At 41.6% G+C, this 15,664-nt stretch overlaps 1 protein-coding gene and 1 long non-coding RNA gene across 2 annotated transcripts in view; one reads left to right on the top strand and one right to left on the bottom strand.

Annotated features, from left to right (window-relative positions):
- Positions 1-408: 408 nt before the first annotated feature.
- Positions 409-15,664, top strand: part of LOC142406651 (uncharacterized) — a 59,063-nt gene continuing 43,807 nt past the window's right edge. The window contains exons 1-5 of the long non-coding RNA XR_012774649.1: positions 409-495; positions 2,181-2,279; positions 2,853-3,267; positions 9,821-9,951; positions 10,738-11,357. This is a non-coding gene — a long non-coding RNA (uncharacterized LOC142406651). The remainder of the gene's footprint in view (positions 496-2,180; positions 2,280-2,852; positions 3,268-9,820; positions 9,952-10,737; positions 11,358-15,664) is intronic.
- Positions 12,227-15,664, bottom strand: part of LGR5 (leucine rich repeat containing G protein-coupled receptor 5) — a 98,750-nt gene continuing 95,312 nt past the window's right edge. The window contains exon 18 of the mRNA XM_075495593.1: positions 12,227-15,575. Coding sequence (XP_075351708.1) covers positions 14,485-15,575 — 1,091 coding nt within the window. The 3' untranslated portion in view covers positions 12,227-14,484. The remainder of the gene's footprint in view (positions 15,576-15,664) is intronic.

Raw genomic sequence — 15,664 nt, 5'->3', positions numbered from 1 at the left:
TTTTCATGGTGTGTTACTGTGCTCCCTACAGCACAAATATATGATAAAAGCATTATTGACTATACAAGGCACTAACTGGAAGAATATTGTGTAGATGCGTATTTTCTTTAAGCAGAAGTTGGACAACATCATAAAAGCAAGCATGTCTTGGTGACAGTAATTCTCTCTGAGACAGGGTTAGGGTTTTTTTTTGTTTTTTTTTTCCTTTCTTCCCCCCCACCCCTGGATACAGAAAAAAGAGGCAGGACTCTCTTGCCCTTAAAATATTTTTCAGCCACCAACCCATGGCACATTTTCTGCTAAATTGCCAGAAGCCAAATGTGGGAGACTTAGATAAAGCCAAAGACTGAACTACGGGCAACAATCTTGTTTAGACTGCAAAGAACTTCTGCTCCTTGTTTTTATAGTGGGTCTGTTTGCTCCAGCTGAGCAATGTCCAGGCGGACTCGCATGTGGCACTTGTGGACCAACTCTGAATGGAGGAGTTTTGGCTCGGTAAGTAGGAAGTCCTGCTTCCACATGTTTTCTGGTTGTAAAGCTCCCGTATAATCTGATGGATTGTCTGGAGAATAGTGTGGTGAGAGAAAGATATCGCACTATAAATAATGTAAGTGGATTTATAAATTGCATGATGGGAGATAGGAGAATGACCAGTGGAATTCATCTGGGAGGCAAAAAGTCAATGTTTTTGTCCGAACTCAGCACGTGAATGGGTCAGTGTCTGTAAAGTGCCAGTGAACACAAAGCCTGTGCTTTTATCACTTGTTCAGCATAATCCTTCCAGAGTGCTATGTTGAGTTGTTTTTGAAGGCCCTGTGCCAGGGCTTTATCAGATCAGCCTAGATCAAAGGTTAGGCTTGATTATTATATTTGCATGTCTTTCTGCCTTTTTTTCTCTCCAATTCTACTAAGCAGTCCAGATCAACCTAGATCAAAGGTTAGGCTTGATTATTATATTTGCATGTCTTTCTGCCTTTTTTTCTGTCCAATTCTACTAAGCAGTCCAGAGGCTTTAAGTTATGAAAAGCGTTTGTTGAAATGGAGCAATGAAAACTGTTTCAGCCTGGCCTTCTCTCACCCAACATGTAGATGGGTGGAGAACACAGAGGTACAACGCCGGGGCCTGAGCTCACTCCCTGTATTCTACACACTCTGATTTCTGGTGTAGTGGAAGTCCTGAATCATAACCGGGACAAATGGCTGCACAGAGAGTCGTCCGTAGAAACGTGGAGTCAAGAAGCCTTGATCCAGTCACAAAGCATCCGCTGATGGGCTACTGGGCCTTATCCAAAACTGGTTTTTGTGTTTGCTAGATTGCAGGCAATTGGACAATGGAGCGGACTGGAAAGTCTCTAAGCAAAGTCAGAAATCCACCTGGTTGCCTGGGACATAGAGCTTCCAGGTCTGCTGGACACGCTGATAGGATGCTAAGCCTAAACCCTGGACTCTATCCCTCTGAACCATCTGATTTGTGCCAGAAACTTGAGAAACATCGGTTGTATTAATGGGACTGGGCAAGATGTGGACTCAAGCACAGGTTAACAGTTCCAACACGCTGTTAGCAGGCTCCCTGGCATGGTTTTGGCCCAGACAGCATGTGTCCCAGGTATTGTTTGGTGAATTAATGTAGACCAGACACTGTTCCCAATATGTTTTATGGACAAGACCACTCTATTTTGAGGGAAAGAGGGATTGGAGGGAGTGTAAGCATGTAGACCTGGATTATTCTTTGAGGGCAGAGAATATCCCCAGATTGTTTAATTCACAGTACAGACGTAGCCACTGTGTCTAGAGGCACGAGTCGGGTTGTGTGCTGGTACTCTAGAGCCAGAGGAGCTCATAGACCCAAGCACACCAACCAGAGCCTCCTGGCTTTTTGCTGGATGGAGCTGGGATCCTGGAAGTCCTGAGTGCCCAAACTGCCAAAGCTGGGATCCTGACGCTTTTTCCTGCAGGCAGCAAGAGGCAGCAGCTGGGCAGCTGGCACTGCCCGAGTGCTCTTCCAGCTGAAGCCCTCCAGTGCTGCTCACGTCTCTTTTCCTTCAGGTCCCCTGAGCTAGCATGAAATGTCAACCTTCTCAGGACTGTAGTGATTAAAGAACAAGTATATAAACAGTTATGCTGGGTGAAAGAGGGGATGCTTTCCTAATAAAGTGATTATTTTTCCATATGGCTTATAGAAACTGTGGCGGTGATGGCAATGAAGATCCCAATCTGACTGGGCAGTCAAATATGTGCAGATTGTGGAACATTCTAGGACATTTTCGCTTTTGAGGAGTGTTAAGTCTCTTGTCGTACATCCCTGCCGTAATTTGCCCACTTGTACACTTGCTGGGATGCAGTATTTAGGTTGTGCACGTGGGTTGTCAAGGTGGGCTGCAGCACTGACTGTTTTCTTGGCTTCTCCAGCACACTTTCTAATGTCTCACCTGCCTTAAGACTTTGGAATCGGGAACTGTAACACTTCAACAGGTTCAGGACATCCTGTCCCATCTCCAGCCTTCCAGTTACTCTGGGTTTAAAGCTTACCTTTTTAGACAGTTGAAGCAAACAGGAACGTGTGCTTTTCATAGAATAATAAATGCATAAATATGAACAAAAGTAAGTCCCAATACACTTAATTTCCTTGATTTCCTGACCATTCTTCTGTACGGACATGAAAGTCCTCTGGATGTGATTTCCTAGTCCCCGTTTTCCCAGAGCTGCTTGGCCGGGGCCTGTTTTCTGTGCCTTTGGCTTTCCTGCCATAACTTTCCCCAGCGTGGCTGATGAGATCCTTTTCGCTTATAACGCTGGAGCCCTTTGATCAGTTTTATCAGTTGATCTCTTCATTGATTATTTCCTTTCTGCAGTTAAAAGTGTTTTGCCATGACTGGCAACCATCTTGCTGATCAAGGACGCTGTGTTTTGGATGGAAAACCGTTGACGCCTAAGGGCTCCCATTGCCAGCCTTGTGCCCACCTCCACCACCACCAACATGGGAGAGCCTGGGAGCGTCCTTTCCGCCAGAATTCCCAAAATCTGCACAGGGAGCTTCCTCAAATTGTCCTTCTGAACCTTCCGGAAGAGGGATGGCTCACTGAACCAGAAACTGAAAATGGAAATAAGTGTTTCACAACGGCAGTGAGGCACGCTTGGGCACATGGTGGCACCAGGTGCCTGGCGAAACACCACCGACTTTCTCCTGCTGGCCCTAACTGCCGGCGACCTCTGATCTACATCTCTGATGGAAGAGGCAAAAGCCTGAGTATCGCACGGCAAGACGAAGTAAGAAATCTAGCTTTCCAATAGGATGTCTGGGAACACTCTCTTAACAAGTGTCTTCCTCTGTCTGTCATCTGTCGCATGAATTCTGCTTCTGGTCATATTACACCCTCAAATCCCATGGGGTAAGCTTTTCCTGTAATGCTTTCTCATGCCTCCCTTGCAAATAAACCCAAGGCACATTCCTGCTACCTTATTACAAGATCTATGACATAGTTATCTAAAGTCTTGCTCACATAAAAAAAAAATATATATTTTTTTTAAAAGGTGATGGCTTAATTTTCAGTTTGGGCCCTTCTTCAGAATCTTTTAATGGCTGGTTAATATCACATTGGCAGCCTAAACTGCTGAGCCATAAAATGTGAAACTTTTAAATTTTTTCCTTATGACAGAGGTATTTGGGGTAGAAAATCTGAATGACACGAAAGGAGAAATTTGCCAGGGAGCTCTAAGGGGGAAACAGAGCTGAACAATCTTTTTCTAATTATCCTAATAGAGTGCCATTATCAGAAATGCTCTGTACTCCATTGGGAAAGAAAGTTATGTTAATAGGAAACAAAGATATTTGATCCTTCGTAGATCAAAGCACTTTTATCATGCTGCTGTCATTATGAAAGGCTCTTGGTGTAAGAATGGTACTTAGTGGACAATGGCTCTATTGTTTGTCACTTATTTACCTTCTAAAAAAAAAATAATATCAGACCTAGTGTATCATTTATGAGGTCCCAGATTTGATGAGAAATGCTTCACTCTGCCATAAAGCAACAGTTTTTAGGACTGTGCTGTAGTTCACTGCCTACAAACGCGAGAAGTTCCACTGTGCAAAAAGGAATATTTGGTATGGCAATAAAAACTTGCTGAAATCCACTGAAGTGCACAAGGTCCTTGCAAAGCCTCTGAATTCCACACTGGAAAGGCCTGTGGGCTTTCTTACCCATTTTTTCCCTTTCTCTTTATGCTTACTTGCATTCAGAGTTGAGCTCCGAGAGCTTCCAAGCAGCCTTTTTCCTTTTGTATTTATGCAGCGCTTAGAGCAGTGGAATGCTGGTCCATGACCAAAGCTCCAAAGTGCTCTCCTAACACAGATAATAATAAAAGTAGAGAGAGATCGATACTGAGAACAGTTCACCTATGGCTCACAAAATGGATTTCTTACTGCTGTAAAACCCTCCGAGGAGGGAAAAAGTGCCTAAAGACTTGGAAAGGCCTACGTACACCAGCAGTGTTGTGTAAAGAATAGTGTCAAGAGTATGGGAAAATGAGAGAGAATGTTTTTCAAGGGAAAGCCTGTCAATTCTTGTAGGTAGAAAAGCAGTATTCAGGGATATAACTAAATAATTAATACCGGTAATTTACTTTGACTTGTATTTCAGTTCTGTACAAGCTAGTATCACCGGTTCCTATTTAAGTGGAGTGAATAGAAGAAAAAAAGTATTTGAATTTTCAATAGCTTGTCAGTTCACCAAACTTAACACTTGATGAACCCAATAAAACACAATGATTTGTTGTTTTGTTTGTTTTCTACTGACCCTTGTATAAAGATGTTTTTTTAAATGATTTTTTTCATGGAAATGCTTTGTTTCTGCATGAGTATCTTTATCTTCTTTCTTTGACTGATGCTCCACAAATAGCCTCATACTGTGCATGCACATACATGTCTTTATTTAAGACTGGAGATCTTTCTTCCCCCTTCTGCAATTCCAATAAAGGGTACTGTACAGTCCTCCCCTGTGCCCAGCACATGGGTGCATACGCAGTTTGCCCACTGCCATTTCAGTTTCTCTTCGCTGCTTTTTGGAACGAGGCACTTGGTGACTATGAGACTTTTTAAATGCTTTTGCTCCAGCTTCTTCAAAGGTTATATTTTCTTGTTTTTCTTCCAAATTCCACCTCTCAACCTCTATACAACTTCTCTGTGTTTGCTGTCTTAGAGATGGGCAAATTTCTGTCAAGTGTTCCGCTTGCAGTACTTTTAAGCCTAGAGCAAGGAGGGCTCAGGGCTTTCATTTGCAAAGCTGCTTGTTCAGGAAGCCACGGAGGCTGAATCCAGTTCCAGAGGTGGCATCTCCTGGGGCAGATGCTTTGGCACCACTCAGTGCGCAGACAAAAGCCTCCAATACGAGGGCTCGGGCTGGAGAGCTGGGGCATGTTCTCTGAAGACGTCTACTCCAAAAGCATATTTCTCTGACCTGTAGTCTCCATTTTGCTAAGATAACTGCACAACCTTTCTGGCCCATGGTGATCTTACAGAGTTTCCAGCCTGTCCTGACTTCACCTCCCTGCCAATTGCTACAGTGAAATGCTATTTTTCTCTCACAGAGCATATGGACTCTTTGTCTTCGTGATAGTGAACACGTGCCAAACTCTGCTGTAGGTGTTCCTAGCTATGCTTCCATCCTGGGTGCTTTATTGCCTTATTTCAGCTCAGCAAGAATGTCATTGTCTTAGATATATATACTTAGATATATATTTTCTTAGATATATATTTTCTTAGATATACTTAGATATATATTTTAGATATATATACTTAGATATATACTCTTTCCCCATGTCTCAGGACTTGGTGCCTTTAGCTCCTCACATCCTCCAGAAGAGGATACATCCCTCTGGATGGAGAAGCCCACTTGGGTGTCCAGGGGAGCAGAAGCTTTGTGTCCATGTTGGACTTTCAGGCTGTTCAAAATATAAGGCTGACAAATCTCACAGTGAACACTTACATGTCCAGGTAAGGACAAGCAGCTCAATTACCATGCACTACATCAAAAAATGGCAGGCTAGGAGGCCTGCTCTTTTCTTTTGGGAGATGGTAGTTATGGAGGACAGATGCCTAGAGAATAAGGCCGTGTATTACATCACTCAAGTCTACCAATTTTCAGATGGATAAACCACGTACTTCTGGATCATACCTGAGATCTGCTCCCATATTCACACATGGCCCTTTCGGGAGTAGGATCAATTTGATGCAGACCTCTTTGCTTTCCTCCTCAATAGGAAGCACCATTGCTTTTTTGGTATAGGCATCACTGCTGAGGTTTCCTCCAGATATTCCCCTCATACCACATCGGCACAGCCCGATGGTTATAGTTCCCTCAATGTCTTTGTTGGAAAATGCTCTGGTTAAAGGAAGCAAGAGAAGGGCCTGGTCATCGCACACGGCTGAGGAAGTTTTGGTGTTAGATTTTTGTTCCTTGGTAAGGTCTTCAAGGCTGCTGTTACTTCCAGATCAGCTCAGTGAGAACGGAGTCATCTGACTCCCTCTGCTTTTGAAGTGCTTGGTTTCACAACATAGGCATTGGATGGCTCTCTCTCCTAGTGTACTCCTCCAATAAGAGAGGAATAATCCTCACAAAGGGTAGACGTGATGTATTAGTTGCAGTTACCCTATTATGTGACTTAGCCCCTGGTCCTGATAACCTATCTCCCTTTCAAAGTAATCAGTTTTGCATACTGGGGTTATTTCCCAAATAACACTTTTATCCAGCCAGTTAGGATCAGTTTACCACCATTGTGCTCCACAACCCTCCCTGTAGATTGATTCTTTGCTTTCTCTAGTCACACAGTTTGCAGATTTTTTCAGGATTTTAACCCATGCAGGGGACTCCATGTTTCTGCAAGCTTTGACCCTGTGCTGTGCATCCATGCGGATCCCTACTTGCTCACTTCATTTTCCTATTAAGATGATTTTCTCAACTGTAATGGTCTTTGCTAGAAGAGTGAGAAAATTTAAGTTGTTATGACTTATCTTCTTTATATCTTATTCTTCAAAAACAGGGTGGCAGAGAGACGTAGTTAAATAGTTGTAAAGCTGTGCATAGACAAAATTAAAATTCTTAAAATGAATATAGAATGAAAAAGGTCTTCATCTCCTCAGAGTACACGGCTCCCTGAAATGGTTTTAGACTGGCTTTGCAGGTAGCAATGCAAACTTGCCCACAAAAGCAGGTGAAAACATTTCAATTGACTGGCCGGTGACTGCAGTTGTATGTTAGTGCAATGTATGATTGGGTAATTCCCGTCACTGCCTCTGCATCAGCCTATTCTGACTTGATGACGGTACTGTTTCCATGTGTGCAGGACACCAAGACTTATAGGCTACACCATCAACACCTCTAGTAATTCATATCATTATTCTGTAGTTTGGGAAGAAAGTTACTTGAAACGAGGAGGGGATATAGAGTCCCCTTCACTGGGATAAATGCAAGCAAGAGCGCATGTCCCCAAAACTGCAAAGCCTTCTGGAATCTAAACCAATGTGCCAGAGGCACATCTTGGGTATTACTTAGCCAGGAGCATGAGAGGAATGGGACAGAGAAGCAGGTAGAGAAGCAGCGTCACCCAGAGTAGCAGACTTTGTACGAACAGGAAGGTGGCAGAGCATTTGGGTGAATCCGTGGCTGAGTAGAGAAATTGTCCACAGCCGCCTGTGGATGTGAGAGATGTGCTGAGGCATTTGTTAACGTTGGAGACTTAAGACTGATTTAATCTCCTAGAATTCATTCCCTGGCCACACAAAACTTTCTGGAGTTCATTTTCATAGTTAACCAGAAAAGAGGCCTAGGAGGATTCCACAGAAGGCTGTGGTAGTTCCTACAGGAGATGAAACCTCTGTTTTTAGTAGAACAATCTCCGCAATTACTTTTTTCTTAGAAGGCCAGGAGAGCTCCTTCCTCCAGGAAAAGGTCAGTTCATAAACTGGAAATGCTGATACTAACTGCAGTGACGGCTATAGATAGTCCTGAGAAGCTGTTGTTATGCATGGAACCAAATTAATAACTGCAGACACCTGTCAAAACAGTGATTACATATCAAGAATGACACCAGACAAAAAAGGAGATGTTTGAAACTTCCTTCAGGTGTTAGTTTTGGAGTCCTGAGACTTTCAAGGCCAGTTGGAGAAGACTCTTGGTACATAATAGTTGCATAATACTTAGTGGAAGTCTTTAGATTCACAGACGGACAGTTTTTTCCCTTGTTAATGAAGCATATTTTTTGCTTGACAAGTGGAAAATGTTGCCACCTGTGAAAAGATTAAATAGGGATTTTGAGTGGACTCTTTGTCTGTGACTGAGTTTTTTAGAAATCCTGGCTGTGGGCCAGCTCTCAAGAGGAATATTCTTAATGTTTGTTTTTTCCTATGACTGAGATCGGATCCTTAGATAATTTTGACAATGCCACAACAAATTGTTTTATGGAGGGAACATACTCATATTTCCTATGTCTCCAGAGTCACTGGAGCACAAGTCTGTGATTCTCATTATGTGAACAAGATGTTCTTAATGGTGATGCTGCCTTTTCTTTCCAGTATGCTTGCAAGTATTAGGTATAACACATGGAATTCCTTCTACTTTATTTATTAGCACGGGTAAATTTGCATTTTTCTTTAAAATTTCTAACCTCATGTAGCTGGTACTCTGTTCAAGCAAAGACATATAGAGTTGAATCAATTTCCTAGGCTTAGTTTAGATAATATACAATAATACCCGCATTATTTTTTACAATAACATTGTTGCAGAATGACAGGTTTGACCCTTGGTTGGCACATGTTACTGAAAGAGAACATGAGGTGCTTATTGTGGTTGGTGGAGATGCTGGTCCATCCTTTGGTGGTGGAAGCAGTGCAGCTCTGCCAGAGTTTGAGAGCTATGTTCTCCTGCAGCACCTGAGCATCTGCACAATTACTGTGCCTCATGGTTCTGGAAAGGATTCTCTAACACTGTTGTTGTTGCTACTGTGATCCTAGTTCTGGTCCTTTATTGTTAGCTTTCCCATATTCATGTTCTTACTCTTCCATCTCCACTTCCTTGTCTTCCAGTGCTTTCCCGAAGGAAGAACATTAATTTTACTACAAACATCTTTAATTATTTGAGCCTTTCTGAAGTGGTTAAGTAATGAGGTTTTCAGCAAGACCTTAACTTTCATACAGCAACCTAAACTGATGACAGAGAAATGTCTGTTTATAAGGTTGTTGTTCCAGTGTTTCATACAACAGTCAGAGGAAATAAGTGGTGCCCAATACTGTTAAGCTGAAATTGCTATTACAGACGATATAGAGAGGAGATAGTTTGATACTTGGTGCGGCAGCAGCTTTCTTGCTGTCTAGTATATGTAGGCCACTAAGGCAGAAAGCAAACATGGAGCAGCAGCAACAGCAAGGACTGTGCAAGTGGTTGGTCTCAATTCGAGATCAAGTATGACCACCAGATTACCCAGGGATGTTCTCCCCGGTTTTGGGAACGAGGTCTGAAGCTGCATACCCAGCTGATGCAGCATTTCTCCTGCAGCGTCATTCTCCGTGCTTCTCTGCTAGCGTCTGCTAAGGCTTGGCCTTTATCCCCATCCATTTTTCTTACAGGTGATCCCATCTTCTTTATAGCTTTCACTTGTATCTCCAACTAGCTCTTTTTCCTTGGCCATTCATGTATCTGCAACTTCCCTGAGGACCGAGTTCCCAGATAAAACTCAGTAACGTATCTAGCGTGCCAGAGTAGTGAGCAGGTGGCATGCTCTGTCTGCTCTAAATAACCATCGCATGAGCGTGCAGTAAACTCTCTTTCAGTTGTTATTGCAGGTAACACTACACCTCTGTGGCATGAGTGCTTTAAAGGAGAAGTCACCTATACTTATGTGTGATAGTACATTGCCCAGAACACCGAAGTTGTGACCACAGGCACTACCACTCACTATTTGGTACATAAATTAAAAATCTTTCTTCCACATACCAAGTTGTATAATCTTGATGCCTCTTTTTCCCTTCTGTACTGAGGCTTTCACTAACCAGCTCCTTCTTCCTTTGTAGTTATTCTCTTTCCCTTCTATGTTCAAGCTGCAGTATTTCCCTCCTCAAATAATACAATTTCATTCTTCTCCCTTATGGCCCCCAGGTCTAATATTGCTTACGCTGTCTGGTGCAAATAAGCGCATGTGAAAGCATCTTCACTGCCAGTTTTCTTCCCATTTCAATCTCCTCAGCCATCACACTGCTTCCATCCTTTTGTATCCACTCTGACCTCTTCATCCTTCACAAAACTCCACCACCCTTCTTAATAGCCCATAAAACTGTTCCTGTTTGCATCCTGTCTCTTGAAGCCCTCTCTCCTCCCTGGCTTATGCACTCTCCTATGCTATCTTTGTCATGCTTCTGTTTTTTTCCTCCTAAAGATAATTAATGCCTTTCTCATCCCCATTCACTGCTGGTTCTGTCCCACCTCAGTAAGACTATTCTGAAACTCACCCACCAAAATTACTTCTTCTCCACTGGCCCTTCTGGCTGAAATGACCCCATCCATTCTAGCGTCCTTATCTATGCTGAGAACCTGCACACTCCCTGCTAAAATCAACTTGCATGTACCATCATTTTACTTTCTTTTTTTTTAATCTTTGTGATTTGTTACTTACGACATGGAGTGAATTCCTGACTAAACAATTGCTTTCTCAGAGTTTTTACTTCATTGGTATTTTACCTCTTTCTTTCAGGTACCCCACAGAAATGACCTACAATCACACTCTGAAAAACCAAGCACATGTAACTGTCCTGTGCTGCAGTCCCTCCTAACAGGAATGTATCCGCTGTCTTGCCTTTCCTTGATGCCTAGATGATGACATGACTGCTTAGCTGCTGCCTGTCTTTAATTCAACTGAGCTGTAACTTCTAGTGCAGCCCGAGCAACCTGACGCTTGCCAAGTCCCATGTTTGAGGCCCCACCTTTCATTTGCCCTTAGCATCTGCATCCTGTGCATTTCATACACGATGGTGCTACTGCCTCTCTGCCGTGTATCAGATGAACTTTGCCAGTGTTTGGTAATCCCCTGACCTGCTTCATCTGCTACATAAGGGATTGGAGAGGAAATAAGGAAGCATGTGAGAGAATTTGCTGTCTCACCAGAAGAAGAAGCCTAGTGCAGCAAAACCTCACCTCTCATGTGGTCCTATATGGTCTGAAGCCTGCTGGTAACTCATGCACGTTCATCGCCTGACCTGATGCATGTCCTTGTCACACGGTCGGAGGTGCCAGTCTCACACGTGGCAATTGTGAGCGGTCGTCACTGTGATATGAATAGCGTGCACAAGGAGCAGGATCTGTTCATAAGGGTCTGTGAGTGAAGTTTTGGTAAAAGACTTAGTCTGTGTTGAAATGAAACTCTATTCTTTTTTTTTTTTTTCTCCTTGGGCACCTAATGAGAGCACGCAACCTGTAATTTATACTTTGCCAAGCATTTCAGACATCTAGGGAGGTTAGTGTAAGTATTACAATAACTTGGGAAGGATTAATTGAGGATGGACGCCATTTTGTGAGGTGTTAGGTCCTGATTAAATGCTCTTTACTGTGTAGTCACATTTTATTACAACTTACATATGTTTGGAACACTGATAGAAAAAGAAAGCATGTCAACTATTTACAATCACTACACATTTACATTATATTATTTACAGATAATGAATTTAGTAATATATATGAGCAGAAAATATAGCAAATATCAATATGAAACTGTACAGGGCTTAATCTCATGTCCTTTACTGTGGTTGCATTTCACTGTAATAATAAATACAGTTCTATATTTACACATTTTACTTTAAAAATCTATTAAATGAATTTTAACAATTTCAAGTTTAAAATATCTGATCAAAATATTTCAAACATGCTTATAAAAATAAGACACAAAGCCTTTAGGACTTTCTGCAAGCTAAAAAAGTTCTGATAAAAGAAGCTTTCTTTAACTAGTCTTTAGAATTATAACATTACTTTGCTTCTCAAATCACTTTACAAACTTCTTAAATATAGCGAGCTGAAAGGAATTTCACTGACATTAAGCAGTGCAGCACAGATGGACCCCAGTTAAATTAAAGCTAAGTAAACATGGTAATAGGTATTGTGCAATGGTTGACTGATCCTCTGTTTAATCCAAAGCAGTTTCAGGCATCGTTCTCCAGCTGTATGCTGCACTGCTTCAAAAGCCACAAGAGATAAAGGATTAAGATAAGTACTCAGCTGACTTTATCATACATAATTTCGGCATGGGTTCATTTTTTTTCCTGAAGGATGAACATGTCAGCCAAAGTCAACTGATGCCATCTGTAACTGCAAAACTAAAAATATGCCAGTGTGAATGGACAAGAAAATCAAGGCATATCCATTGTTGGCAACAAATTCTTAATTGTGAAAATCCGTCCTTTGAGTCCCAGGAAGTTTTATATGCAGTAACAGATGAACAACAAAGATCATCTGTAACTGATTACCTTAATTACTGGGCTAGCCTAACCTTGGTAATGTTAAAAAATTCACCTGGAGGTCGAGTGGCCATTAACTGAGCAGTGAGTACTGGGCTATTAAATGTTACTCCTCAGGGAGCTACTTTTAACAACAAAAAAAAGTAAATTTGTGCATTTTCGTGTCTTAAATGATCAGCTCACTCGAGCAAAAGGTGCCAGCTCTGAGAAAGGAATACTGGAATCTCCCCTGATGGCTTGGCCAAGGTCAAAGACTGATATACTAGGGAAGTAAAGGTGGCTCTGTTGTCTGAGATATTTTGACAGTAGACTTGGCAAAGACCTGAAGTCTCTTTTCTAATTGGGATGCTTCTGATGTGTAAACATACATGCCTTGATTCAGCAAGGTATTAACAGATTTAAAACCAGAGACTAACTCTGTGTTAATCTAATCTAACCTTTTCCTAAACAAAAGCCATCAGAAGTCCCTGAATTCCAATAGCTGCTCCAATACCTTTTTTGGCAATATATCCAATTTGAATTTAGAGATTTTTGGTGACAGATAGTTCCACTAGGTAATGACCATCACTGTCAACAATCTGCACCTTTATTTCTATGCTGCATATCCCTAATGTCAACTTCCAGTCACTTACCAGATTCTTCTCCTCTTGAATGAGTAGTCCTCTGCTCTCAAACTTCTGTTTCCCAGAAGTAGCTACTTATAAACTGTGATCAAATCACTTCTTTCTTAAGATGCTTTAAATTTATGATATTCATATCCTTTTCCATTTCACAATGTTCTTTACAGCATGTGAATGCAAGAACCGTTTGAAATATCCCAGTAGTGCTTGCATCAGCGCTAAGAACACACATCATACAACCTCTTCACTCCTACTTCAGTGAAGTGACTCCTGTTCCTACCTATCCTTAGCCAAAAGGACACAGTGGCCTCTAAATCTTCAACTGACTAGGGACCATGAACTAGAAGCTTTCCAGAATCACTGTTTCACAGGACAGAGATCATGCCATGAGCAGAAGTAGAGTTTTTGTTCCTAGACAAATTCCCTTAAATGAATGTTTCTGTGTGAGTGCCTTTGGTGTCCTTTAATTGCCCTCAGCATGCCAGTCTTTTTGTATTGATGACTTTCTAGGTAGTGTTTTCCACCCTCAGATTCTGTGAGTCATCTGCCAATTTTATCAGCAGTAATTCTGGGAGTAATTCTACTAGCATGCTAGCAATTCAGGACCAAACTGTGCAGAACCTCACCAGAAAAATATCCATGTGACAATGGCTTGCCATTTACAATGACATTTTAAGTGCTTAACAGGATCTCGATTAACTTCTTTCACACCATGTTAATTTTGTAGGTTTAGCTGACAATTTAAAATGCTTTGTCAAGTCAGATGACTGCTAAAAACCAAACTCAATGCCAGTTAAACTATTAAATCAGCTTTATCAAATGGAACATGGCTTTATCAAACATGGAACTTCATCAAAGTCTATTCTGCAGCAACCTTTAGGACTTGAACAGGACTACTTTTCCATTTAGATACCTTGCTGAATGAGGGCCATACACAGACGCTTATAAAAACAATTATGGCACTGAAAAACTATTATTAAAACCAAATTACAATAAACAGGAAAAAAACTCCCAACCCTTGAAAACCAACTGTATCAGGTGATGCTTTGAAAAAAAGCTTACTAATTTAACATGCTATTTTTGCTCTTGACCGACTGATGCCCTTTCTGAGTAGTACTACTTTAAGAGAGCAGCTGATACAGCTGCACAAACTGCAGCAGCTTTCAGTTTCTCTCTTCATCCCAGCATTTCAGAAGCAGGCTGAGAAGGCTCAAGTCCTGGATTTTCAGCCTGCTGCAAGTTTTGTCATTGTCTGTTTTCTGATGTGTGTAACAATAATTCAGAGGCACTCTCTAGCTTGTATGCACACATCCATACTTACTTTCGGGATTAAAAGTTTTGTAAACATAGATATTTTCTGTACTGCCACTGAAACTAGCGACATGGAACAAATGCAACTGATGAAAGATTGCAGCTTTCTGTCATTTGATAAGACGATGGCATTAGTGAATTGCTGATAGGCATATCATATGATATGCTGGCACTTGTGAAGGTTACCAATGCTTGTGTTGAGTCACAAGATTGTTTTTCTATGTCTTCTGAATTCACAGAGATCAGACTAGCATGTTTTGATCTCCTCCATAACAAAGTTTGTTTTCGCAGACTTCCCAAGTCCTCCTTAAAGTGTGGATTGAAAAGTATATAAAGGAGTGGGTTTAGACATGCAGGCAGTGGGACAATCACTAGCAGTATTGATTTAATCACTTCTGGGCTGATAAAAGTGAGGTTTAGTAAGGAAGAAAAAGATAAGAAGGCCACAGGGCAATAAAGAATGCAATTAGTAAAAAGTAGCAAGGCTATATGTTTGACCATAGAGCAATCCCAAATGTTGTCTAGTTCTCCCTTTTCTAAACTACAATACAGCTTTGTATAAGCAATAGTCATTACCAGAAAACAAAGGGAGTTCAGCAATACCAGTGCTACCGTATAGCCCATAGCAGTGGGTTCTCCAAATGGTAGTGGTAAACAAAGCGGAGAAACCCCATACTCACTCCCAGTGAGGAGTGGTATCACTGCAATGATTAGTGCCAATATAAAGCAAAAGAAAATGGCAATTTTTACACTAGCAATGGAGGATTTTGTTTCAAACTTCGTAGCCTGCTTTACAGAGAATGCACGTTCAAGTGCAGCTAGGGTAAGGAGGAAAATGGAAGCCTCTGAAGCAAAAATGGAGAGAAGGCCAGTTATTTGGCAACCGATTCCACTTTCCCACTGTGCTCCATACTGAGCAAAGCTACCAAAAGTTGATGCATCCACGCTAGCCAGTACTCCGCTGGCCAGACCCATCAAGGCATTTACAATAGCTATTAAACCGATCAGAAGTTTTATGGAGGACATATACAATGGAGATCTGAAAACTGTAGCAGACACCAGTGCATTGCAAATAAAGGTCAAACCCACTATGGTCCACACTCCAATTCTGATCAGCCAGCTACCAAACAGATGGTCACATGGTTTGAAGGGACCTGAAATGACAAAATAAAAAGGGCAAGGGAAACCCATGTAAACTAAAAAATAATTTTGCGCTTTCTAAGACATTAAATTTCATGCTTCT

Source organism: Mycteria americana, chromosome 1 (assembly GCF_035582795.1).
Source record: "Mycteria americana isolate JAX WOST 10 ecotype Jacksonville Zoo and Gardens chromosome 1, USCA_MyAme_1.0, whole genome shotgun sequence".
NCBI lineage: Eukaryota > Metazoa > Chordata > Aves > Ciconiiformes > Ciconiidae > Mycteria > Mycteria americana.
The sequence above is the reverse complement of the archived record's forward strand: the minus strand, read 5'-3'. Positions and strand labels throughout refer to the sequence as shown.